This window comes from Aspergillus puulaauensis, chromosome 1 (assembly GCF_016861865.1).
Source record: "Aspergillus puulaauensis MK2 DNA, chromosome 1, nearly complete sequence".
NCBI lineage: Eukaryota > Fungi > Ascomycota > Eurotiomycetes > Eurotiales > Aspergillaceae > Aspergillus > Aspergillus puulaauensis.
Genome location: NC_054857.1, coordinates 1,777,323 through 1,800,047, shown reverse-complemented (window position 1 = coordinate 1,800,047; position 22,725 = coordinate 1,777,323). Strand labels below are relative to the sequence as shown.

Sequence of the window (22,725 nt, the reverse complement as noted above, 5' to 3'; positions counted from 1 at the left end):
CAAGAGCGTGTATTAGTGAGGATGGCTTCAGTCAACCTGAGCAACAACCCTTATCTCTCTCCTGCACTGGAAACCAACGTTCTGGTTAAATAGCACTCGGATTGTCTGTGTTTAGGGGGGGGCCGGCTCTAGAACCACACACAGGGTCGGAAGGTCACATGACAGCCAAGTGTCACATAAGCCGCCGCTAAACCCACCATCACGTGAAAAGCGTCAGCACTGGAGATTGGGCAACCTCAATTGCCTTGCGCCTCAATGGTGAAGCTCGCAGTGGCCATGAAGACTACTGAAGATCGGTAAAGTGGGTGCTAGCTTGTTTATTTCTCACACAAAACAAGCGGAACCGCAAATCTGCAGATGCCCAAGTCAAAATGGGCTCCGCATCCAGTCTCGCAAAGGTGCGGCAGGCATCCCCTTAATATATACCTTCTCGGGCAACATTTCACCCATACCACGGAACAAAGCTAACTTTGCTTTGGCCAGACTCTCTTCATTCCCGCCGTGATCTCGCTCACCTTATATATTCTCATCTCCTTCCTCATTGTTCCCTTCTTCCGCCGTTACCACCAGCGATACTCCCAATATCTACCGCTAGAAACTATAACAGCGCATACATCCTCTCTATGGGAACGGATAGCAGACGCCATCATGCGTCGATTCCTTCCGTCGACTTGGCGACAACATGCACACATCTCAGATGCGAATGACAATATCAGCATCCTCGATGAGGAAGGTGAAATTATGGTTGGGATGAACATGGACTCCGCGCATCGCGAGGCACTGGAGCAACGACGAAGTACAGTTGCTCAAGACGAAGGAAGACTGAGTCGGGAACTCGAAGAAGGATTCATGGACGATAGTGATGATGAAGTGAACCGGGACAATTGGAGAGGGCGAGAGTCCCATCGATGATGCGGCCTTGTATTCCTCACAACCGACGACGTCGATTGTATCTGCATATAGGTACTTTATTTATAAATGGGTCAAATTAGGCGTTTGCGTTGAGCGGCATATAAATTTATTTCCATTTTATCTTTTATTTGTTCTCACCATCCACTACATGCCTATTACAAGCTGCTTGGGCTAGTTTGCTGGCGATTGTTCTTGTACCTCGTGTGAAGAGCTAGGTAGCCAGTTAACAAATGAATACAATGGTATCTACACGGTATTATATCTTGCACAGAACGAGGAGGCTCCCTGGAGTTTTGAAGTATTTATTTCATTTCAGGTATCATAACTTCAATAGTACTGAGAAATGTACCAACCACCCTTATTGGGGGTTGCAGACCAGAAAAAATGCGCCGAAAAATCATTTTCATCATCTCATCTCATTGTCCCCCATTTGAGCCTACTTGCGCTGACCGTAGGACTTGGTTGCGTAGTCGCCGGCGTGGACGATCAGGTCCTCAGGCTTGTAGTCGAAGCGGCCGGAGTAGTAGCTGTCCAGAATGGACTTAACACCGTTGGCGTAGCGAATCTGGGCATCGATGGAGGTACCAGACATGTGAGGAACAGTCGCGTTACCGCCACCCCAGGGGTGCTCAGCATAGCGGAGAGGGTGGTCCTTGGGGGCGGGCTGGGGGAACCAGACGTCACCACCGTAGCCACGGAGGTGGCCGGACTTGAGAGCCTCAGCAACATCCTCCTTGACAACAATAGCACCACGGGCAGTGTTGACGAGCCAGGCACCTTTGAAAGAAGTCAGTGTCGTTACTATGGGATGTTGTCAATTTTTAAGGACTTACCGGGCTTCATCTTGGAAATTAGTTCCTTGTTGAACAGACCACGGGTCTTCTCGTGGAGAGGGCAGTTGATGGTGACAACGTCACACTGAGAGACCAGGTCTTCGAGGGACTCGACACGGCGGGCGCCAATGGCCTTTTCGGCCTCAGCGCTCAGTGGCTGGTAGTCGTAGTAGAGGAGCTCCTTGCAGTCGAAGGGCTTCAGGCGGCGGAGCACACGCTCACCGATGCGGCCAACACCGACGGTACCAACAACCTTGTCTTCAAGATCGAACTCGTTCTTAGCGACAGCAGCAACGTTCCAGTCGCCGTTGCGGATCTGGTCGTGTGAGGGAACGAAGTTGCGGACTAGGAGAAGGATTGTCATGATGACGTGCTCGGCAACAGAGACAACGTTAGAGCCAGTGACTTCGGCAACAGTGACACCACCGTTGGTCTTGTTGGCGGCATTGAGGTCAACGTGGTCTGATCCAATACCGGCAGTGACGGCGAGCTTGAGGTTCTTAGCCTTAGCCAGGCGCTCAGCAGTGAGGTATCCAGGGTGGAAGCTGTATACGGCCAGTTAGCTGGTGAAGCAATACCAAGGTGTCCAAGGACACTACTAACGGAGTGGTGATGATAACTTCAGCATCGACAAGCTCCTTGTCGAAAGTCGAGTTTTCGCTGTCCTTGTCGGAAGTGGTCACAACGGTGTGACCCTGGTCTTCGAGCCACTTCCTGATACCGAGCTCATTCTCGGTGGTTCCGAGGAGACCGGGCTGGTCTATGGCGTGGGAGCCACCCTAATGCTTTGTCAAAAACCGTTGCTTTCGTGGACAAGAAGCAAGAAGTTAGGCGCGACTTACATCATATAGGACCATAAGAACCTTGCCCTGTAGGTTCGCAGAGGCAGTTAGCGTACGTGCACCAGGAGTACGGCCACCCAATGCGGGGGCACCGAAGCGGCTGCCGAGCGCAGGCCTGCTCAGCGCATTGGGTGAAAGGAGGCTAGAAATGGGCCGTCCAAGCTGACGGGAAAAAGAACGTATAAATACCATTTTGAAAGTTCAACAATAGAATTGCTTAGAAGCTGTTGAGATTATGAGAAATGTGAGGATGCTAAAGGGCGAGGTCAGCCAGCTGCTTTATACTTTGTGGTCGGCGGTAACACTGATCCATGGACCTAGACCCAGTCCTGACGAGCATACTCAGTCGAGCGGGGATGAGATTCCAGGGTGGAGACCATGCAAGATGGGCAAAGAAGGACGAGCAGATAGGCAGGGGGAGAAAGGGGACTGATAGTCTTACCAGATCCGGTTACAGAGAAGCTGTTTGGAGTATGAGGAGATGATGGGAGAGAAAGTATGTAGTATTCAGGCGGGAAATATCGCCAAATATATAGACATGGCTGGGTCTCCTCTGGCAGCGATTTCGCAACTTCCTCCCCCTCCATCGTGAACCCACTCAGAAATCGAATTTCCATCCGGGTGTCCGTGAGCGGAGAGAGCAAGTCCAGGGTGGCCAGTTCCCGTGGAGCAAACTCCCACTGGTTGAACGCCTGGGAAGCAAGACATCAATCGTGTAACCTCCCCGGGAAACGGAATGGGCGGGTGCCCATGGATCAGGAAATCGCGGCCGCATTGGAGGGTCCCCGCATGCAGTTACGTACGGTGAGGGGGAACTTCCATAGGCGGACACGAGGCTATTGCTTGGAGCTTTGACCCTGATGTCGCTTTAGCTTCATACAGACGCTGTAGGACGTTATTTGCTATTTGTTCCTTCACTCAGCCCAGCCTCAGCTGCACCTCCTGAGTGGTTTGCCTTCATCAAGGCTGTCTGGCATGATTCCCTGATTGGACTCTTCCCCTCATGAGGGGTGATCGCTAGTGCGGGGCTTCTGTCTGCCCCTCATCGCATCCCCCACCCTTCTGTCAAGCTCCAAGTCGGCGATCCCAATGACAAAAGAGGCAGTACTAGTGACTGTATGGGAAAAGAGAGTGCGGGAATTCTATAACTGGTGCCTTCAGTAAGACATCAACACCATAGTTGGTCCTTGCAGCCAGCAACGCTGTTCTTAGTGTCAATCACCAAAGCCTCCAGAAACTGATACTGCTTTTCAGCCAAAATGGCCTCGCGACGTATTTATACGAGTTCATATTTCCTATTACACATCATAACATGATGCAAATATTAACTACCTTAATAAGGATGACATTCCAATTCAGAACTGAGGGGTCGCCGGGCTAACAATAGCTGCGGCCTATCCACTGTTGCGCCGAAACCTGTGCCGAGTTTACAGCGAGGGGACGGGGATGGAGATGCAGTCATTATGGAATTGTGACCTGGGATCTCTGGCCGAATACCGAGTCAATGCCGTATTTTGTCCGAGCTGACGTTCTTTCGGTTTCAAAAGAGTGCTGCGCGGCTTCTCAGCCCCCAAGGTTGCGTTGCTGCATGAGGGGAAAGGCTCCATTGCGAGGCCCGGAGGCTCCACCACTCCTCATACGGTCGGCCTCTCCATATTCATATCCAGCCAAATAATCCGGTGTCCACGGTGTTTGGCGGCAAGCTCAAATTACCCCAATTCCACTTCGCGATTTCCGAGGAATCTGCGAGAAACACCGGAGAGAGGTCTCGTCGCATGGACGAAGCGATCATTGTTGCAGGAAAATGGGGGGTTAATTCCCAAGGTATTATGTACGGTAATAGCAAGATCTAATGTAAACAGGTCTAATGCGGCGAGAAATGTCCCACCTAGAATACAATGTTCACCAACTTTCCGCCTTTGACTACAATGACTCTTCTCCGTTTCTCCCAATCGTTCCTTTCCCGCAACCAGAGACGACCTTCTTCGGTTTCCAAAATGCGCGTCATAATATAGTCCTGCTCCATGACGCCGGAATCCATGGTTGTTGGCGAGAGCATCCTTGGAATTGTGACAGTGAATCGGAGCTTGCCATTTATCTGAACCGCCACGACCTGTCCTCCGCGCGCTGATAAAATATCGGCCTGTTCCGTGGTCAATGGAGGTGTTGGCCACGGACAGTCGAGGATTGGGGGGATTTTGGACTCAGAGTGAGGCTTCTCTACAACAATGGATGAATGGAGGATTTCCCAACATTCGGATGACAATGCTGGAGCCACAGGCGCCAGGAGGTGTAGTAGGGAAGAAACGGAGAGATAAAGGATATGCGGGGAGGCAGGAGTCGAGGATAAGAGTGAGTTGGTGAGTTTCGTCAGGTCAGAGATGACCGTGTTGAGCCCATAGGGATTCGCCTCAATGCAGTTTGTCACGGAGCAAACAGCTCGGTGACTGGAGAGTATGGCCTCAGCATCACTGTCGGTCAAACCGTGTAAGGGTTCCAGGCTCTCAGCGAGGCCGGTGCCTGCTAATAAGTCTTTTTGTCGCACCCTATACGAGGATGAGTTCAGGCTCTGTTCTGTGTCCACCACGAGTTTCCAGACTCTGCTAAACCAGCGCTCGATACCGACGATCTTTGTCTCGTCCCACTCCAAGACCTCACTAACAGGGGCCGAGAAAAGCACATGCGCGCGTGTGGCATCAGCACCATACTTTGAGACGCACGTTGTCGGGTCCACGCCGTTGTGTTTGCTCTTCGACATTTTCTCGAACGACATATGGGGCGTGGCACCGGTTTCTTTGATAACAGGCTTATCCGGATTAGAGAGGTCGAGTTCAGCGGGAAGTAAGAAGCGGCCGGTAGATGGTTCTGTGTACGTCTTACCATGGACCATCCCCTGGGAAAGAAGGGTCTTGAAGGGCTCCGGCGGCACCGCCAAGTCACCAGTGCGAGCAATCTCCGGGAAGAGATCCGATTGAGACAGAAATTTGTAAATGAAGCGAGCATAGAGCAGATGCAGAATTGCGTGCTCAACACCTCCAATGTAGATGTCGACTGGTCGCGCCACTGCGGGAGAAAAAGGCTTCCGCTCATTCGCGGCATCTAAGAAACGGAGGTAGTACCACGAGGAGTCAACAAAAGTGTCCATGGTGTCTGTATCGCGTCTTGCTTGACCTCCGCAGCTCGGGCAATTGATAGAAATCCACTCTTCGGATGTCTCGAGAGGGTTACCCCGGTTTTCTTTCAGCCAGTTGCCCTCTAAGTCGGGCAACTTCACCGGAAGGTCGCCTACTGGAACAGGCTGAGGACCGCAATCATTGCAGTGAATTATAGGAATCGGGGTTCCCCAATAACGCTGGCGGCTGATCAGCCAATCCCGTAACCTCCATTGCTCAACAAAGTCAGCGCGACCAGTGGCCTTGAGGTCTGTGGTGATCATATCCCCGGCTTCGCGCGAATGAAGGCCATGGTATTTCCCGCAACTTGTGCTCAAAAACCCCTCTTGTGTGAAAGGCTTCGCCTCGTCAATAGGGACCTCACTTGCATCCGGATTGGTACCCGTGGCAGATGCTTGCTCCGCTCTCAAAATGACGGGAATCGAGCTGGGATTTGCGTTTTCCTTGAAAAACAAGAAGTCTCGGGAATCGTGACCGGGCACTCCCATGACTGCGCCCTCTCCATAATCGCTAAGAACGTATGGTGCTACATACACCGGCAGTCGACGAGCGAGGTGGGGGCTTTCTTTGTCAATTACAAGCAGGGGATTCGTAACGCCGGCGTTCTCTAGCTTATATCCAACTTTAGAGTCCGCCGGTAGCGTCGCTGCCTCATCCAGGAACTTTTGTAGGGCTGCATCTTTCTTGGCTGCATCCAAGACGATGGGATGATCAAGCGCGAGCGCGACGTATTCTACTCCGTAGAGGGTGTCCGGCCTTGTAGTGAAGACGTTGATATCGAAATTCTTTCCGTTATCACCCTCGACAACAAGAGGGAACTTGATCTTCGCGCCGTACGATTTCCCTAACCAATTCCGTTGCATGGACAGTACTCGCTCCGGCCAACCACCGGCAAGAGAGTCGAGATCCTCCAACAGCTGTTCCTTGAATTCCGTGATGCGGAAAAACCACTGTTTCAGCATCTTCTTCTCGACTTTCGCGCCAGATCGCCAAGAATATCCGTTGGCGTCAACCTGTTCATTTGCCAACACCGTCTTATCGACCGGGTCATAGTTAACCATGGCCTCAGCCTGATATGCAAGCCTTTTCTCATATAGCATCAAAAATATCCGTTGGGTATGTTCGTAGAATTCCGGCGAGCAAGTCGTGAGCTCCTGTCATGTCTCAACGAAAATTGACATTCATTAGCGGATGATCTTTTCAATATAGCATCATTTTCCAAGGCCCAAAAACATACCCGGTCCCAATTAAACGAGGTAGAGATACTCTGTAACTGCTCCTTCATCCTAGCAATATTGTCCGTCGTCCATCCCGCAGGAGACACGCCGCGCTCATTCGCCGCATTCTCCGCCGGCAACCCAAAGGCATCCCACCCCATCGGATGCAAAACATCATGGCCGCGCATCCGATAGAATCGCGCTAGCACATCTGATATTGTATACACTCGCAAATGACCCATATGCAGCGTACCAGACGGATAGGGAAACATCGAAAGAATATACGACTTGGGCTTCTCATCAGCCGTCCCTGCAACAGTGTTGCCAGCACCAATGGTGGCGTCGTCTTCTTGCCATCTAGCCTTCCATTTATTCTCTATGGCCAATATATCGAGCTTTTTCGACTTGGAGGTTGCGGCTGCAGTTGCAGTCGCCAGGGCGCGGCGGGAGCAACCCAGAGAAGGCTGGAAAGTTGACGTGCATGGCTTCAGTGTCCGGAGCGCGAATGCCGCCCGGGCAGGGCTCAATCGGAAACGGATGATGTGTTGCATAGTTTTCGTTTGCTCATACTGTCATTATCTGTTGAAAATACACCGGAGCTGGCGCTAGAAAAGCACACGGTTGAAATCTGAGTGAAATTAAAACAAATTGCTCGATGGGTTGACCGCGACCTCGGGACTGATGTTTTAAAGTTTAAATGAGCTTAGGCTCAATCGGGCCTCCGCAGGGTCCGAGTTCTCGGCCAATGAATTTCAAAGCTTCGGGGATACGAAGCACAATTTCAGCAAAGCGTAGTGCACCGCAAATGAGCTTGAACAAGATAGCAATTTTAAAAATTATTTTCTATCTTAAAACAGAGTTATGATCTTATTCTAGGAATAGGCCGTTTAGTCCCTCGTGTCGGGCCATACTAGGGAAATTATATGTATATATATATATAATATATAATGTTGAACCATAAAGCATCCAAAACAAATATGAATTTTTGAGACATGTTTAAGAACAATTCTATAGCCGAAGGATGCTCCCATCGTGATCTATCCCACCTCTAAAATGATCTGACACCACCTTCCCCCTCAAGATAGTTTCCTCTACGACCCCCTCAACGTGCTTGGGTTCAATACGTCCATACCAAATCCCCTTACCGGCCAGCGGGTGGGGAGCGGACGAGTTCTCGTATTTCATGTTTTTGGGAATATATACGATCACGTTCCCAGCATATTTATGTCCACCGACGTGACTGATTAGACCGACATGAGCACGATCTGGACTGTCAATACTACCACTGCCATTCCTTGCCTGGGTGAATAGTCCTTTTGATTCCAAGACCTTCCGGAATTGCTCTTCTAGAACAGGCGCCATTGTTCCGCATCGCATATCACGGCCGCCGTGCCCGCAAATCAAGATAACAGGTGAATGATGTAGATCCACAGCGTCGGTGAACTCGGATACCAACCCGGGCTTTCGGAGTAAATCGCTATGCCGGGGTTCGGGGAGGCTCTCTGTCATCGGGCTGAGTTTTGTGGGAAGAAGGAATGCTTGCACAAAGGTTGAAAGGTTGGCTCCTGGACTCGGTGAGTCCCCGACATTGGTAGGTATGAAAGGGAAGTATTTAAAGCTAGGGAAAAGGAAGGCTGAGGCTGCATTGGTAGAAGAAGATCCCGTCTGCGAAGGTGGCAATGAGGAATTCGTGACCAAAATGTTGTTAAAAGGCTACAAAAAGAAACAGAGGTCAGCTGGCGCATTGGTTGGTGCTGTATGGAGCGACTCACATCGGCGTATGGACCACCGCGGCCCATCAAACCCTTTAAACCTCTCACAAGCTCCCCCCAGCCTTGGTCTTTCCCGTCATCCTCAATGCGACTTGTCCAATCCATTTGTCCCGTGCATATGACTATTTGTTGAGCGTAGGCTGCCATTGTCCCGTTCAGCGGATGGTCGTAATCGAGCGGCTGCCCTTCGGGCATAGATGGTGTCGGAGGACATGAGCACTTCGGTTCAGGGCAATTCTTGGTAATAGGAAATGGTGGCGGAATATCCAAGGGGATTCGCTGTGGCATTGAGAGGCAACTGGAGCTCGATAAACATCGGGTCGCGGCTTTCGTTCTTGTTGGTCCGGTTGTAGTTTGTCGTATGGCGAGGGTCCGCCAGCTCATCACTCGTAGTCTCATTTTCTCGATTAGAGTATCGATATTCTGTCGATACCCTGTTATTATAGTGGATGTATTTGCGCTTGCAGAGGAAAGGTTTTAGCTTGTGCTGACTGGAAAGCCATATGTAGGAAAAGTTGTCTTTCGGGGTTTCCCGTCCGAGGCCGAGCCGGAGATAAGAGATTGCGATAAGGCCATGCATGCTTCGTCGCATGGGGAAATAACCTGAAAAGTATCAATGCCTGAAGATTACAGATTTTAAAATGAACGTGGAGCTATTAAATTAAAGCAGATTTATTTGTGCATCACGTAAATACCAGGTGTAGTCTGTTTACTTAACTATTGTTAAGGATGTATGTACAAATGGCCTGCCAGGCCGGAAACCCACACCGCGTTTCCATGGGCCGGCGAGATGACAGGAAAAAGCTCCAAAGAGAAAGAACACGGTCCCAACTTCATCGCGAACTGGCGAAATTTGCCAAAGCGTGTGTAGACTCTGTCAACGGCCACAGTGCGCAACAGAACCCAATAGCCCCAAAGACGAGGAGGACATAATATGCGACGCTCCATCCAATACCGAGCTGGTCATAGGAGTATTCTAGGCTCCTGTCAGAATCTTCCTTCCCTCGACTGAGGGTAGGCCCTATTGGAACTGCCGCCTCAACCCTTCCCCACAGACGAGGAAGCCCGCACCAGTTGCAAAAGGTATGGATAATGATGACAGCAATAAGAGAACCCGTTCGGAGATAGATGAAAGTGGCATACCAGCCAAACACAGTTGTAAATCCGAATTGAAAAGCAGAGCGAAGCGCCGCAGCGATGATTGAAGTATCAGGATGAGTCAACCTAAACTCATAGAAATGATGCACGTGGGCGACACCAAAATACAACGGAGCTGTCCAAACGATACGCCCTGGACTAACCCGAGCAAGAATATGTAGAGGTATTATGGCTGATCGGAACATGACTTCCTCTGTAATGGGACCCTGTATCTCATTGTTAGTCGGACGAAACATGTAGCCTATGAGCCATACTCACAGCGACATAATTTCTCCATCCAATCCAGCCGCCCAGCGTCTCGGAGATCCGAGCTTTCCCGAACCAACTCCTCCATTCCCCCTCAGCAATTCCACGCTCGAAAAGTGGCCCAGTGAATAGGATGGCAGTCAAGATTAAGCTACGAAAGACGTCCGTGAAGTTGACTTGCCACCAACCCAGGAGCTTCAGGGCATCGAAGACAGAGGAGTCATCCTTAATAACAATGAGACATAGAACAGCCAAGCTGCAAACGATACAAGACAGCGTTACAACCCTGATCCGGGCTCTGATCACCGATGGAGCATCACGGCTAAGAGTGGCGGACGGCCGCGTTGTTGGTGAGATATAGAAAGGGAGCACGTAAATCAGGGTCAGACAGATCTAGCCAAAGGGATCAGCAGTTGGTTGATGATTGGAATGCTGCCCAGTGTGGCTCAGGAGTCAGGAGGAGGGGCATTGGGTGCCGAGTTCACAGGAAGCTCCTTTCTTTGAGTTCTCCATTTCGAGAGGGGTTCATATAGTGGTGCTATTTTTATAGAGGCGCCGAGAAACACAGGCCAAGAGAACATACCGAAATGCCAGCTGCCGCATGGGTTGAAATAGCTGGCTTATCTAGGTCTCTCGGTTAGTAAACATGAAACAGTTGCTGATGTTCGGAAGCATGCTAATAGCTTACCCTCTTCTGGCGAATAAAGACTCTTGAGGTGAGCGAGGAGGCTAGTAACCGGGGCCATTTCCGCGTCTCACAGACAGAAGTCGGTGCTCGGAAGAGAAGGACAAAGTAGGGGCTCAGACACGAGGGTTGGGAATAGGATATTAACTACCAAAAGACAATAGTGACATCGGGCGATAGGATATGAAAGAATTGATGTAGATTCCTGGTGTGTGGAATGAACTTGACACCTACACCCAAGAACATCCTCCTATTGTTGAGGTGGGAAGAAACAGAACAAAGGGAAGATCGCACACCTGAATGCCTGAATAACAAGGCACCAAGTCGGTCGCCATCTCCGTTTGACTTCATCGACCCGACAAACGACTCTCGACGTCGCGACGGCAGTCGGCATTACTACAGAGTATTATGACCGTACCCTCGATCATTGGTAAAACTCGTGAATCTGATACTCTGTGATCTACAGTTATGTCTGATTTCTGATGATCTACTTTGTACGGTGAAATCTTCAAGTTCTGAATGCCTTTTCGATGATCGCTCCGTATTTCCTTTCTCATGGGAGGATGAAGCGATCACCCTCAGGCATCAAACAAAGCACTCCACCGAGCCCACTCAAGATGAGTTGGCAGTCTTGGAGTAATCCTTCTGCTCCGTGATGCCTTTCAAATGGTTAAGCGTGCATGATTTCTCGACTTTAAACGTGCTTTCCCCTGACACTGGGTTGTTATTGGATCGTCAGGGCCAATTTCCCTCTCGTTAACGCCAATGAGGTCGTTTGAAATTATGAGCCCGTTCTTAGCGCACTCAGCCACGACATGTGGATCGAGAGCCTGGAACTGCTGTTCGGGGCTTCGGGTTCCTTGAACTTGTTGCTCAGCAGTCAGCAACTCAGCATGCCCACGAGCAGGTTCGGGAACTCCACCATTGCGACTTGTCACATCACCTTATTTGGCCTCCTCGTGGAAGACGGCGCTCGTAACCAAGTTTGGGAATGTGATGGGTTTATCCGGCATACAGAGATTGGGATGGATTGGCCTTCGCGCAATGTTATTCCTCCAGCGCAGAAGTCACTTATGCACGCCGTATGTATGACCGAGGGTCCAACCTCCGTGCCTTGCATTTCCAATTTCTCTTCTTTCTTTCCACTGGCCGACGGCCCAACTCCATGGGACCCTGGTCCTCACTCCTGATTTCGAAGCCGGGCGTCAATTCATGCCCTGCTTTGTCTTCGAATTGCGATACCTCCCAGGGCTGAATGCAATTATTTCGCTAGCGGCAGGGAAAGAACTCGAGTTCGTCAAGATGCGATCCTTAATTTCCTCGGTAGACAACCGGCACGGCGGTAATCAAGATCCAAGAGATGAAAATGGGGTCTCCGTCGAGTCCGACCCGTTCAAAGCATATTCTTAGGCACTGGCGATCTTCGGTCCTCGATCTCGGATGACGAAGAGGCACCGCTGCAATTAAACTCGAATCCACTGGCAAATTGAGAAGCGGACATCTTCCTAAAATAAGCGATGAGCTTCGTTTGTCTTGTCTTATCCGCCAATCGTGCAATTTTAAACGGCGCTCCAGACTCCTCTGCATGGCCCCTGGTCCCTTTTGAGTCTAGTTCCTCCACTACTCACCGCCGCTTCGCAACGAAACTCCTGGGCTGAAGGGCGAAAGGTTCTCAAATACATAATTGCGCGTATCTCGCTGTTTCAGATTGTGTCCCTTTGCTTTTAGCCCTCCAGTCGTTCTGTCGTTTGTCGCTCTTTTAGAAACAGTTCCCAGCGGTGCTCCCAGCTCTCCGGTTAGACGCTCTTTTACCGTTCTTGCAATCGTTCATTCTCTTCGGCTGTATCAGGATTCAGTACTCCTCTCGCTATCGGTCGGATCTACGCTCTTTTGTCCCATAACCGTTGGACACCGTCGCTCTTTTTCACATCGAATTGTGTCACTGTCGAGGCATTCCTTACCACTGTGTCAAGAATTTTCACCGAATCACATCAACAAAACAACAGTCAACAATCACCATCAACGTGTTGATCGTTTGTTTCATAGACAAGCCAAACCTGTTGTCTTGCTTTTTTCTAGTTCGCTTCAGATTAAGCGGCATTTGATCATTGCCCATCACTTCTTTTCGGTACTTATTGTATTACCTCTAATTGATAATATCTTGCGGAGGCTTTCATTTCTTTTCTATCCCTTTACCATTCTCCCTTGTTTTGAACAACACACTTTGCCTTTTTGGAAATTGCATTCCTTGCGTCGGTCTTGACTTTTACCGCTGGTATCTCCCAATAATGAATTAATGGTCACTCCAACAACATGCGTTCGAACAACTCGTCTCCCCGACGGAGAGCGCTTCACGAACGGACACCGTCTCATACAAATGAATGTTCCCCACCTGCATCCGTGCGGGCTGTCAGCGACAAACACCCTGAGCAAGAAGGGCATCACATCTATACAGCTACTCCTTACCCGACTAAGCCGGAACAGATTCTTCTGCCGCGACCCGGGAAAGGCCATGAATTTGTCCCCGACTCGCGCTTTCATATTGATGAAGGTCCAAGTGCATCAACCGAAACATACTCGACGGATATTAGTGGACTTGCAGACAGCAGCGTAGTTGATCATTCAATTGCTGATTGGGATCTGTCTTCGACATTCGATGCCGCCAATACGCCCCCACAGCTGTGGGAGGATGATCCCAGCTCAAGCAAGACTTCTTTCCCGGAGTCAAAACTGCTCGAGGACGAGCAATCTGGTCTACGGGAGAATGATGAAGCTGGTGCTATATATTCGGACGAAGAATCTACTCTACCTCAAAGTGCGCCGACTATCAAGACAGTTGCCCCAGATTCTGTCTCGCGCCAACCCTCTGGCTCAGGAAATGTTTCGTCAAGCAACACAAGCCCTAATGTCGTCCCTCTAGGGCCGCCGTCCAGCCCTAATTATGTCGCTTTCGACACTTCCAGTCTCAATTTTGTTCGCATCGGTCCCTCATCTAATCAAGATTCCGGTTCACGGTCAAACTCGGTATCATCGCTCAATTCGCTAGGCACCGTTATTCGATATGCAGATGCTGCACCTTGGACGCATGGTTCGTCATCTGAGCTAGGGCCCTCCCGGTCTCAGTCATTTCGCTCCAGCCCTCCATATCAGGTTCCCTCGATGAGATCAAATTCTACTCGGCCGAGCGCTAGGAGCCATTCTCGTTCGGCAACTTCGTCCTCGGAAGGCACACCGCGCTCTGATATACACCAGGCTGTTGTTGATAGCGGTGTGTTCATTCAGTATCCGTCTATAAGAGCCCCTTCATCCGGTTCAAGGGTGGAAAACGTGTCAAACTCCCCAGGGTCATCCGAGGATAATCTACCTGCGCCTAGTGGTGATTATTCCTCTGCCCGATTTCGGTCCCATCTCTCGACGGTGTCGTCTCGTTGGTCGGCCGAGGACGATTCTGGTTTCGCTTCTCCCATGAACAATAACTCGAGAAACATGTCAGAAACACTCTCGCCACCTCCTGTAGCCATGACGCGCCAAAGGCTTACCTCATCCTCAGTATGGCTGGTGAATGAGTCGGAAGATGACGAATTCTTAGACAGTGTTGCTAGTCTACCGCCGCGTCCCACAAATCCAGGTGTTCCCACTAGCCAGACTTCAAGTTCAAGAAGCAGCAGTGTACGGAGTAATCAGCGTCCTGGCACGAGTTCTAGCTTTGTCACAAACATCCTTCCGACTTGGGCTAAGATGTATTACACAACTGAAGAGGAGCCCGGGAATTCTACACTGGCCCTGGTAGAGGAAGGCAGTCGCCCAGCCTCAGCGAGACCTGCGACCTCCAACTCGACTGTTATCCAGCGTTTTACTAGCGCCATCGGTCGATCTAGAACCTCCAATGAGACTGAAACAAGCTCTGGCCAACAACCAGTTTCCGACCTCCGGGACCCGCGAAGCCATTGGGTGAAACCCCTCGAGCTATCTGTCACAAAGCCTGGATCGTCTTTTCATCGACTACGACCTAGTTGGTCACCACATTTATTCCCCGATAGGCGTAATGTAGCGCCGAAGTCAAGTGCTTGGCGTGCGCCATCTCTTGACTCTCGGACCGAGCCCATCCTTGGGAGGCGCAATATCCAAGTTTGGTCCTTTTGCTTGGGCTTTATATGTCCACTGAGTAAGCACATCCAACCCCTCCCCTGCTTCTTGACTTGCGTTGTTTCTTACATAACCATTTACATTTAGCATGGCTTATTGCTTCATTCTTACCCCTCCCGAAAAAGCCCGAAATGATGATGGAGGAGAACCGTGGTCCCGAGCTGGAGGAGACGCTCAAGATGCGACTCTACGACCTTGAGCGAAGGCGATACCTGAATGCTCGATGGTGGAGAAACCTCAATCGATGGATGAATCCCCTAGGGCTGGTGATCGTCGCTATCATTGTATGTTCGGTTGCTTATCCCTCTATGGTTTTTGCTAACACCCTCAGATAACACTCGCTGTTGTGGGCTCTACGGTAGGCTTCTAAGATGCTTGTATAACCCCACCCAACGCCGTTGAACAGCCTTACACGACCTTTTTTTTTCATTCTTCTCACAGGCAATGCCTCGCATCTCCGCCCCCACACAGATCCATCTGGTCTCTGGTTTCTGAGTACACAATTCAACTGCCTCATCGGCACCGTGGACTCCGTTGTATTCTCTTTTCTTGACATTCGCCATTATAGCCTTCTTTGCTGTCGCATATTCTCTTCTTATTCCCCTTATTTTGACTGCGTTTCCGCTTCTTCACAAAAATTACTCGACACGACTGCACGATGTGATGCACATAATGTTTTATACTCATTCTCTTCCAGCCCGGCGTTCTTGCTTATGCTCCCCTTTCTCTCCCATGGGAGAGTGTTCCATGTGGAGTAATGGGCAATCGTTTTACCACGGGTTTCTTACGACGACAGATCACGCACGGACTCTTTCTATTCTTTACTTTACCGGTCCTTATTAGCCGGGGAGTTTTGCACCATGTTAATTTTTATACACTATTTATGCCCTGATGTATATACATTTAGTATTTAGATATGGGATCGGCCCATATTATATATACACTCTATTTCAATAAAACAGCGCCTTGTTTAACACACACTTCGAATCTTCTTCAATGACGTTTCTAGGATTAAAATTAACTGCACAATATATCTGATGGACCTCAAAAGAACAGGGCCGAAGTCGGCCTGGAAGTGTATAATAGAACACGATAGTGAGTAATTAGAACAGTATACGGCTTAACGCGGCGAGAACATATAAACCTATGTCGTCGATGCTGGCATAAAGGAGTCTATTTGGAAATATTTCGTATCCCAAAGGTTTCACGGCCATCGACTGCTCTGTTGGTATTGTGCACTGCAAGCAAGAAAATACTCACGACACCAAGACTATTTTCCACAGCTGACGCTGGAAAAAAAACTCTGCATTTGATGATGGACAACTGGTGTGGCTCATCCTAGTGGGCGGCCGATTTTGTCTTCGACCGCGGCCTTGAGTTCCTCGCCTGTTGGCATTGTGACCACGCTGCCTCGTCTGCGTCTGGATTCGATTTCAGATTTGACCTCCTGTACCGCATCGTCGAATTCCTTGAAGGGATCACTTGGCAAACCCAGTGTTGGCTCTTGAATGCTCTCTGTGCTTGCTGAGCGTACCATCTTGGGACGATCGCGAGATTTCAACTTCTTTATGAGGATACCCTTTGCTGGCGAAGCGAAGAAAGCGAGAGACAAAATTATAGCAACGATTCCATAATAGTAGACGCTTTGCCAAACGCGGTTCGAAGCCGGGAAAGACAAGAAGATGAATGGCATTACAACGAAAGACATAACAGTCTGGGTCACAAACCAGCTGGCAAGGTCATAGCAACGCTTGTATGGGCCGGGTGTAGTCTCGTCTGCAGAAAGGAAAAACGGCCGAACATGGCGTCGAAAGTCTAGGCAACGTGGTCAGTGATAGAAACGAAAACTAGGCAGGATTTCTCCTTACTCTTCGCCACAGTTTGGACAAAGGATCCTAAAACAAATGATAAATAATACCCAGGGTAAAATCCATGCCAGAAGGCACTGGTTGTGAATGTCGCCAGACTCGCGCGGAATCCCGGTTTCTTTCCTTTAGGGGTAACGCGCAAGTAGACATAATTGCGCAGCCAGTGGTTGGTGTTCTTATTCCAGTTCCCTAAGTAGCCGTGGGAATTTTGAGCGGTCTCGAGCTTCCAGGCATCGATGTTCTCCAGCCGGTTCCAAAATACCTTGCCGGTTTTGCCATCAAAGCCATTATAACCCATCCCTGACAGAACACAAGCACCTTCAGCTAGGGTCCACACGCCGTAATACTTGGTGCGGGCCGTAAATCCAAGAGCGTATAGGGTCCAAACCCGTCGTAAAAATGAGTAGTCCATGAAACTGGGGTCCAGAACCGCATCTTGGTTGTAAATTGAGCCGAGTTGCAGGAAAACGAAAATCCATACTAGACCTATGATTGCTTTCTTCATAGCAGGAGTTCCACTTCGGGGAATCTTCCGTTTCTTTCTAGTCGGCGGTGCCTTGGACGGATCTGTGCCTGGAGGCACTTCGAAGAGCGTGGTGTCGATCCATCGACGGTAGGCAACATAGTCAAATGCGGGACCACCGAAAAGGCCCGGGAAAAACAGCACGTAGCCCGCATAGTCCAATATCGGGGGAAATGTGGTAATCGCAGCATACTTCTGGGGGTCCGACAGCTGGTCTTGAGGCAATCGGCCGTCATGCACGTTCCAGCAGAAAGCCGAGAGTTTCATCACAAGCACCATTTGGGCTCCAGTAATGTCAATAACTTGCGGGTCGTCTAAGATCTGGCGAGTAATGTGGTTGATTGACATGTGGCCCATCAGAAATATGAATCCAATCCAAGGCATCATTGAACCGTCGATATAGTAGGCAATGGCGTAGATGCCGGCGGAACTGTAGATGAGCGTCCGCAGGCCATCCCACAGGTCAAATAGCCCGATGAGGTAGAATAGCGATACTGCAATATTGAATGCATTTTTCTTCCAAGGCTGGGTATCTGGAATTCTCTTCAATAGCCCTGCCAGCGGATACGAAAGGAGGAACGAAGCTATGAGTTTTACTTTGGAGGAGGCCCCGCCATTAGCTAGACTGGTCGGGCTCGACTAGTAACAGTAGGACTATCGGGTAGAACATACGCTCATCGACAGAAGCTCCAGTAATCCTGGCAGGATAACTGAACACTAAAAAGAAGTAAAGAAAATGTTAGACCACTCGATGCGAAGCTCTAATTTGATCATACCAAGACTCGAATCCGCGCAAAAAAAAAAAAAGGAAATGGACGTACAGTAATCGATTCCTGGGAACATGATGAAAACCCGAGTGGGAGTTAGGTTACAAAAGGCACAGCATAGAGATAGACGAGAAGAGGAAAAAAGGCAATGGGTGAAGGAGAGGAAGAAAGTCAAGTCAAGATGTTGAGTTGAGCGTTGAGAAAGCATGACGGAATCACAAGGCCGATCATCAGACTGCGACTTGGCATCCCGCCAACACAGCTTCATCCCTCCTCTCTCTTCCTCCTTTCCCATTACTCGCCCGTGATCGTATCAAAGGGCTTCCCTCACCTTCCCTTTTTTGCTCACCCCTTACTCTGCGACCTCCTTCAGCCACAATGGACGTCGTCTCCGCGGTGTCTGGCTACATCTCCAAGATGGTCACTGCGGGCGATCCATCGGCATCAGGCCCGTCTACAACCAAGATGAAGATCTTACTACTTGACAGTGAGACAGTGGGACACTCGCAATCCTTTCAATGGTGAATGCGACAAAATTGTGTACTGACTCGCGACTGCCGCAGGTACCGATTGTATCGACGGCCATCACTCAATCCGCCCTGCTAAACCATGAGGTATACCTGATCGACCGACTGGACAACTCTGCTCGAGAGAGAATGCGACATTTACGCTGCCTTTGCTTCGTGCGGCCGTCCCCGACATCCATCCAGCTCCTCATCGACGAACTCCGCGAGCCGAAGTACGGCGAGTATTACATCTACCTTAGCAACATTATCCGCAAATCCTCATTGGAGCGTTTGGCCGAAGCCGATGTGCACGAAGTCGTACGGGTCATGCAGGAGCAATTTGCGGATTTCCTTGTGATTAATCCCGACCTTTGTTCTCTGAATCTAGGTTATCCGAGCCAGCGACTTTGGGCCAATTCACCAGACGTATGGAACGCGGACGCGCTACAGAGAACCACGGAGGGCGTAATTGCGACGTTACTTTCCCTGAAGAAGAATCCGTTAATTCGATATGAGAAAAATAGCCTGTTGGCCAAGAAGCTGGCAACAGAAGTTCGCTATCAGCTGACACAGGAGGAGCAGCTCTTCAATTTTCGCAAAACCGATACCTCTCCGATCCTACTTATTCTCGACCGTCGCGATGATCCAATAACGCCGCTCCTCACACAATGGACATACCAGGCCATGGTACATGAATTAATGGGGATTCATAATGGGCGGGTAGACCTTCGAGATGTCCCAGAAATTCGCCCTGAGTTACGGGAAATCGTTCTTTCTCAAGACCAGGATCCGTTCTTTAAGAAGAATATGTACCAGAATTTCGGTGATCTCGGCCAGAATATCAAAGAATACGTGGAACAGTATCAAGTGAAGACACAAAACACAATGAATATTGAGTCTATTGCCGATATGAAGCGCTTCGTGGAAGACTACCCCGAGTTTCGAAAGCTTTCAGGAAACGTGAGCAAACATGTCACGCTGGTCGGCGAGCTTAGTCGGCAGGTAGGGGAAGATACCCTGCTCGATGTGAGTGAACTTGAACAGAGCTTGGCTTGTAACGACAATCATAATAGCGATCTAAAGGTACGTTAGGATCGCGCCCTTGTGTTCGTTCAATATCCAATTAACGATCCGGTAGAATTTGCAAAGGATCATTCAAATACCCACAGTACCTGCTGAGAATAAGCTGCGCTTAGTAGCCTTATATGCTATCAGATACGAGAAACAACCTTCAAACGCTCTTCCGATCCTGCTTGACCTGCTCGTCACGGCGGGAAATGTCCCATCGCACCGTGTGAACATCATACCAAAGATACTCGCCTACCACCATTCTCTCCAAGCTCCGCCTATTGCTGGCGGCTTCTCTGACCTCTTTGAATCTACATCGCTGTTTTCCGGTGCCCGGGACAGGTTTAAGGGGTTAAAGGGAGTTGAGAATGTGTACACGCAACATTCGCCTCGGCTAGAAGCAACCCTACAAAATTTAATCAAGGGCAAACTCAAGGAGCTCCAATATCCATTCTTAGAGGGTGGCGGTCATATCCGAGACAAACCGCAAGACATTATTATATTCATGGTTGGCGGAACGACGTATGAAGAAGCGAAAATGGTAACCCAAGTTAATGCCAGCTCCCCGGGTATACGGGTAGTTTTGGCCAGCACCTCCATCCACAACAGCAAAAGTTTTCTTGAGGAAGTCGACGATGCTGTCAGCGGGTGGCCCGAACCTGCGTCTTCCACTGCCGCTGGACGGCTTCGGAGAGAGATCGGACACTAGGTGCCCAGTTCTTCTATCCCATGTGTTTTGAAGCTTGCAGGCGTTCAAATGGCCGCATTTTGAGTAGCGTTATGTAGATCTAATGAGTTGACGCTGTGCCAGTAGACAGCCCCAATTGAAAACTCCTTGTAATCATGAACTTCGGCTTATGCTGAGGCTGTAAGTAAATATTTACAGTTCGTAGGGGACTACTTAGCTATTCGACGTGAACGTGGCGCGGCCCCAGGTTTTCGTCATGCGGAGAATCGGAGATGCCGGCGACTCGAGGTCCTCCCTCCGCGATCGAAGGCTCCCAGACTGCAACAGCTTCCTTTCAAGAACAACGTTGTTTCTCCAACCCGATGGAGCTTCACAACTCCCCTCCCAGAGCGGCAACAGCCCTGTCGCCCTCTGCAGCAACCAACAGTCGAGAACCGAAGCTCCAGCTTCCTTCGACCACCGACCCCCCAGGTCCGCAGAACCGGCCCAAACCACTTGTCTGGCTGGTACAGCCTCCACCCCCCAAGTTGCGCCAGAGACACCTATACTAATCATGTTCCGCTCTCGCGATTTTAGATTTTTGGCGCAACTGGCCACATGGGCCGTTCTCTCGTGAAAACCGCTCTCTCGCGTGACGACCTCGTCGCGGCCGCCGGCCGCACCTTCGAAACCAGCCCGCAAGCGATGAAGAAGCTCGAAGATGAACATGAAAATTGCCTAGGTCTCCTCTGCGACGTGCGAGCCCGCGAAACCGTGCAGCAAGTTATTGACCGCACAATCGAGCGCTTCGGCCACATCGACATCATCGCCAACTGCGCGGGGTACGGCGTCATCGGGGCCTGCGAGGACCAGGACGAATACGACATCCGCGACCAGTTTGAAACTAATTTCACGGGGACTCTTAACATGATTCAGCTATCGTTGCCACATTTTAGGGAACGCCGAACGGGGCGATATTTGATATTTAGCTCAACTTCTGGCGCGCTCGGTGTACCTGGCTTAGGACCGTACTGTGCGTCAAAGTATGCTGTTGAGGGGTTGATGGAGAGTATGCTTTACGAAGTTGACAGCTTCAACATTAAGACTACGCTCGTCGAGCCCGGCCACATGCGCCGAGATGATGTTGGAGATCTTGTCTCAGCTGAGCCTTTCCCCGGCACTGACAGCGTGCATAACCTTTCATCTCCCCTACCCTTATATGGTCATTTCCTCGTGAAGCCGCCAAGCGAGCCGTATAACACGCCTACGGCGCCAGCAGCTCACGCAAAGCGGATGCTCATGTGGCTGGGCGATAAGCAGCCCGCCAGTGCTGTCAAGGCAGCGCATTTGGTCTGGCAGCTGGGCCACTGCTCTTATCCGCCGCTGAGACTTATATTGGGGACATATGCGGTTGAAAGTATCCGGGATCGACTCAAGTGTATTATTGAGGAGATAGAGGACTGGAAATATCTTAGTTTCCCGTCTGTTGACCAGCCTATTGGCTCTGCCGGGGAGAGTAAGGACATGCCTCTATCAAACACCCAAGAACAGGAAGAGGAGGGCAGAGTATGATTTGGTGATGTTAATGTATCATCAATGATGACCATGCGTCCGTCCATTTATACGAGACTGGATTGAGCAGTATGGGCCTGAGGGAGCATGCCATCCTCATCAGGTCAACAGATGTCGAACTGCTCTTACATACACCCTTTTGAGCCTGAGGCCCTTTCGTCATTCCAAGCGCTCTTTACTGAGGCGGTGCTCCCAGGCACATGCTCACCATCTTGATTTGTGAACACCATCGACGTTTTACGACTACGAATCGGGCCCGCGTTTCCCGGCAAATTAGCCAACACCAGCCCTCATGTCCATTACCATCTAACTGCAATGGATGAAACAACGGAACGGACTGGCTGAGTGGTCAATAATATTTATTATGTAGACATGTTGGGACATTATTTTCTCTGGTATGTACAGTGATTGGTATGAACCAAATAAATCTAGGCATCTATATAGTATAGACAATCAATCAAGAGAAAGATTCAAAGGGCAAAGAGAGGGAACAAGAAGAAGCCCTCCAGGTCAAGCAATCAACTCCATCATCATAGCTTTATCTCCAAACATCAACCGACGAGGTAAACTCACATAAGCACACACACACACACGCACACACACATTAATCCGGTAAAGCATTGCTTCGAAGCTTCGGACTCGGGGCAACAGATTTCAGAAATTGTACAAAAAAGATTGTTTGCTATCATTTCAGTCATGGACTGCTGCTGGCTGCGCGCATCTCATGCAAAACAAAAAAGTCTGAAGCTCAGTCGTCTATGTTTCTGGCC

General features: G+C 50.0%; 9 protein-coding genes across 9 annotated transcripts; 4 read left to right on the top strand and 5 right to left on the bottom strand.

The window, feature by feature from the left end:
• Window positions 1-371: 371 nt before the first annotated feature.
• Window positions 372-912, top strand: APUU_10760A (uncharacterized protein; the record flags this gene model as incomplete). The annotated part of the gene is made up of 2 exons (XM_041704374.1): window positions 372-398; window positions 484-912. 2 exons carry the CDS (start codon window positions 372-374, stop codon window positions 910-912), a joined length of 456 nt encoding a protein of 151 aa, XP_041550126.1.
• Window positions 913-1,348: 436 nt separating this feature from the next.
• Window positions 1,349-2,779, bottom strand: fdh (formate dehydrogenase (NAD+) FDH1; the record flags this gene model as incomplete). The annotated part of the gene is made up of 4 exons (XM_041704362.1): window positions 1,349-1,689; window positions 1,746-2,290; window positions 2,349-2,524; window positions 2,588-2,779. 4 exons carry the CDS (start codon window positions 2,777-2,779, stop codon window positions 1,349-1,351), a joined length of 1,254 nt encoding a protein of 417 aa, XP_041550125.1.
• A 1,696-nt stretch (window positions 2,780-4,475) lies between these two features.
• NAM2 (leucine--tRNA ligase NAM2) lies at window positions 4,476-7,528 on the bottom strand (the record flags this gene model as incomplete). The annotated part of the gene is made up of 2 exons (XM_041704351.1): window positions 4,476-6,914; window positions 6,998-7,528. The coding sequence occupies 2 exons, from the start codon at window positions 7,526-7,528 to the stop codon at window positions 4,476-4,478; spliced, it is 2,970 nt and encodes a 989-aa protein (XP_041550124.1).
• A 457-nt stretch (window positions 7,529-7,985) lies between these two features.
• On the bottom strand, window positions 7,986-9,148 carry APUU_10757S (sucrase/ferredoxin-like domain-containing protein; the record flags this gene model as incomplete). The annotated part of the gene is made up of 2 exons (XM_041704340.1): window positions 7,986-8,690; window positions 8,750-9,148. The coding sequence occupies 2 exons, from the start codon at window positions 9,146-9,148 to the stop codon at window positions 7,986-7,988; spliced, it is 1,104 nt and encodes a 367-aa protein (XP_041550123.1).
• Window positions 9,149-9,582: 434 nt separating this feature from the next.
• APUU_10756S (CAAX prenyl protease RCE1) lies at window positions 9,583-10,899 on the bottom strand (the record flags this gene model as incomplete). Its single annotated transcript, XM_041704329.1, has 4 exons — window positions 9,583-10,113; window positions 10,166-10,546; window positions 10,737-10,777; window positions 10,842-10,899. The coding sequence occupies 4 exons, from the start codon at window positions 10,897-10,899 to the stop codon at window positions 9,583-9,585; spliced, it is 1,011 nt and encodes a 336-aa protein (XP_041550122.1).
• A 2,252-nt stretch (window positions 10,900-13,151) lies between these two features.
• Window positions 13,152-15,354, top strand: APUU_10755A (putative serine-rich protein; the record flags this gene model as incomplete). The annotated part of the gene is made up of 3 exons (XM_041704318.1): window positions 13,152-15,003; window positions 15,072-15,268; window positions 15,316-15,354. The coding sequence occupies 3 exons, from the start codon at window positions 13,152-13,154 to the stop codon at window positions 15,352-15,354; spliced, it is 2,088 nt and encodes a 695-aa protein (XP_041550121.1).
• A 963-nt stretch (window positions 15,355-16,317) lies between these two features.
• On the bottom strand, window positions 16,318-18,218 carry ALE1 (lysophospholipid acyltransferase; the record flags this gene model as incomplete). Its single annotated transcript, XM_041704307.1, has 4 exons — window positions 16,318-16,799; window positions 16,853-17,971; window positions 18,048-18,092; window positions 18,152-18,218. 4 exons carry the CDS (start codon window positions 18,216-18,218, stop codon window positions 16,318-16,320), a joined length of 1,713 nt encoding a protein of 570 aa, XP_041550120.1.
• A 302-nt stretch (window positions 18,219-18,520) lies between these two features.
• Window positions 18,521-20,425, top strand: APUU_10753A (Sec1 family protein; the record flags this gene model as incomplete). The annotated part of the gene is made up of 3 exons (XM_041704296.1): window positions 18,521-18,637; window positions 18,706-19,731; window positions 19,787-20,425. The coding sequence occupies 3 exons, from the start codon at window positions 18,521-18,523 to the stop codon at window positions 20,423-20,425; spliced, it is 1,782 nt and encodes a 593-aa protein (XP_041550119.1).
• Window positions 20,426-20,676: 251 nt separating this feature from the next.
• APUU_10752A (SDR family oxidoreductase) lies at window positions 20,677-21,955 on the top strand (the record flags this gene model as incomplete). The annotated part of the gene is made up of 2 exons (XM_041704285.1): window positions 20,677-20,910; window positions 20,981-21,955. The coding sequence occupies 2 exons, from the start codon at window positions 20,677-20,679 to the stop codon at window positions 21,953-21,955; spliced, it is 1,209 nt and encodes a 402-aa protein (XP_041550118.1).
• Between the last annotated feature and the right edge of the window lie 770 nt (window positions 21,956-22,725).